Below are 2,853 nucleotides of genomic sequence, written 5' to 3'. Positions count from 1 at the left end.
CAAACAAAACGTTTTGGACTGAGGCTTTAAGTCTTTCAGCATGTTCACTTAATTCAGTATGTTTAATGAGTGAAACGGACAAGCTCTTTCAGTTTTTTTTTTTTTTTTTTTTTTTTGGGTAACTGTCAAATTGTATTACCAAAAGTGAAACGTACAAGCTCAAATAAAAATCGTGCAGTTTGGACATAAGCTCCAAACTTGCAAGCTTGCAAACAAATAAACAAACTCCTATCTAGCATCTAAAAACACCTAAGCAGAACTAAGAATAGAAATTAAGAAGTTGCAGCTGCGCTGCTAGTTTCTTTGCTTGTGCTCTACAATGAACCTCTTGAACAATCTGCCTGGTGATTTGCTCCGGAGGCCTGCCTCTTGAAAGCTCTTGCATTCCTCTCCTGCCAAACATGATATACACAGTATGCTAGAACCACTCTGTTATAAATTTCGGCCCGATATGGTTTCCTAGTTCTAGAATTGTTTACAGCCTAGTCAACTGCATTTTGTCAAACCATTACTCCTCCATTAACAACTCTTCTCATATTAGATGAAAAAATACATCTTAAAATGTTGGTCTAGTTTAACTTTCTAAAATCGAAACGCGTGAGAAGTGACCAGAGGGAGTACCTAGGTTTTACCAACTGTATTTGGCCAAAAAGGCATTTAAAAGGTGCCGAAATAGTATTTTTTTTTTAAAAAAATATATAACAACTCTACTACAGTTTTAAATCGAAAAGTGAAATGAGATGTGCAACAGTATCAATAAAACAAAAAAAGTGAACATCCTTTGGTCCCAAGAATGTATGGTCCAATTATAAAGTATCAATGAGAATACATTACATCATGTTTCATCTTCTATAAATTCAAGACCGCTAGGACATTATTTTCACTAGCAGCTTGTCACATAATAAGCTAAAAAAAATATGGGAGAAAGCTCAGTCTATAGTAGCCTGTCTTCATCATCACCAAGACAATTAATGCTATTTGGTTTTCCGGTGACGGAATATAACAAAACAACCCCGCTTCCACCACCATCACCACCGCCACCATCGCATGACGTCGAGGGGAAGAGATTCGAGTGTCAATATTGCCGTAGAGAATTTGCAAATTCTCAAGCATTAGGTGGCCACCAAAATGCACACAAAAAGGAAAGACAAAGAACAAGACGAGCACACTTAATTGGTGATCATCATCAACAACGTTTGATCAGGCCGTTGATCAATCCACACGCGGCAAGATCTAGAGCGTTGATTAATTATCATGGGGCACGGTTCAGGTCGCAGGTACTTTCAGGTGTTCCACTTAGATTTCGGATGGTACGTCCACAACACATCGTGGCCGCTCAAAATCCAGATGGTATAAATAATGGAACGGAGGTTGATCTTCATCTACGACTTGCACCTCCCAAGGACATGTGAAAAACTCATAATAATTCTTTTCCAAATCTCATTCTGTTTTTCCTTAGTATAAATAATTCAATGAAAATTTAGTATTACTAGTTTTTATTTTGCGTTTCCGATCATGCATTTTTTGGTTTCAATGGTTATTACTCCCTACATCCATTTTTACTTGTTCAATATTGACTTGACAAATTCTTTAGAGCCATAAATAGAATCTGTTTATCTCGAATTTCGGTAACAATTAAATTTGTAAGTGAGGTATAGGATATGTGGATGAACTTTAATCTAGTAGTTTAGTGTGAAGTGCCGAGGGACTTGTTTGTAGCTATATAAATAGGTGTTTGTGATATATATATATATATATATATATATATATAGTATGAAGAAGTCAATAATCGAATAACAAAGGTATATGATATATATATATATATATATATATATATATATATATATATATATATATATATTTTTATGACAAATAATAGTAATACTAAGTTTAAAATTAAAGTAGAAGATGTTGTAGAATTAATGGAAAATAGAGGAATAAATTTAATTAAACCTATAAAAATAAATCAAGAATACGCAGGGTTAGAATGGAAATTAGAAGACTTTAGTAGAAAGAAAGATTTTACAACTAGAGTCGCACCTAATGTACACTAATTCTAAAGGAGAGACATCTATAAGATTTACCAATGATACCAATATTAAAGGGGGATAGTAAATTTTTCAATAAGAAAAGTTCAAAGGACAATGCAAGAAATTAAAGCTGTTTTTAAATAATTTTTTAACAATCCTACTCTGTTTGACTATTATATTTCTTCTTATCATGTAGTAAGAATTTTCCGTCTATCTCCCAAATTTTTAAATTTTTTTGAACAAGAATGAACAAAAAAGCCGCAGTTGACCTTTTTTTTTTTTTTAAGGTTATACCTTCATCTCTTTCTCTTAACCTTTGTTCTTAATAGGGACCCCGAACCACATGTCCAACATCTTCCTTTATTTAGACATTAAACGCCTTTTTAAACCTAGGAATTTACTGGTTCATCCATCGAATGCAACACAAGAATAACAAATTTATGAGGATAAGGAAGTAATTACTTAAACATAATAATCACAAAGTAATTTACATAGTAGGGAGATTATAAAATATAGTAAATAAACTTACATGGTTTGAAGAAGGAGGAGGTTTCGGAACAAAACTACTTCACACTAGATAGTTATTAAAAAACTTAATACTATTTTACAAAAGGAGTTTATATTACACTGTGTTTGGTGGGTAAGGGATTGGAGCATTTGATGAAAGGGAAGGGGAATATGAAAGTTTTCTAGAGAGAGGTGGTTGTTGCCTTGATCGCGTGTCCCACCGGAAAAACTTTCATATTCCCCTTCCCTTTCATCAAATGCTCCAATCCCTTACCCAGCCAAACACCAGTGTAATATAAACTCCTTTTGTAAAATA

General features: G+C 33.4%; 1 protein-coding gene across 1 annotated transcript; it reads left to right on the top strand.

Moving 5' to 3' along the window:
- Positions 1-793: 793 nt before the first annotated feature.
- LOC132044936 (zinc finger protein GIS2-like) lies at positions 794-1,534 on the top strand. Its single transcript, XM_059435475.1, has one exon. The coding sequence runs from the start codon at positions 918-920 to the stop codon at positions 1,410-1,412; it is 495 nt and encodes a 164-aa protein (XP_059291458.1). The 5' UTR covers positions 794-917; the 3' UTR covers positions 1,413-1,534.
- Positions 1,535-2,853: the final 1,319 nt, after the last annotated feature.

Source organism: Lycium ferocissimum, unplaced genomic scaffold (assembly GCF_029784015.1).
Source record: "Lycium ferocissimum isolate CSIRO_LF1 unplaced genomic scaffold, AGI_CSIRO_Lferr_CH_V1 ctg5543, whole genome shotgun sequence".
NCBI classification, from domain to species: Eukaryota; Viridiplantae; Streptophyta; class Magnoliopsida; order Solanales; family Solanaceae; genus Lycium; species Lycium ferocissimum.
Note: the sequence above shows the minus strand (reverse complement) of the source record. Positions and strands in the feature narration are given on the sequence as shown.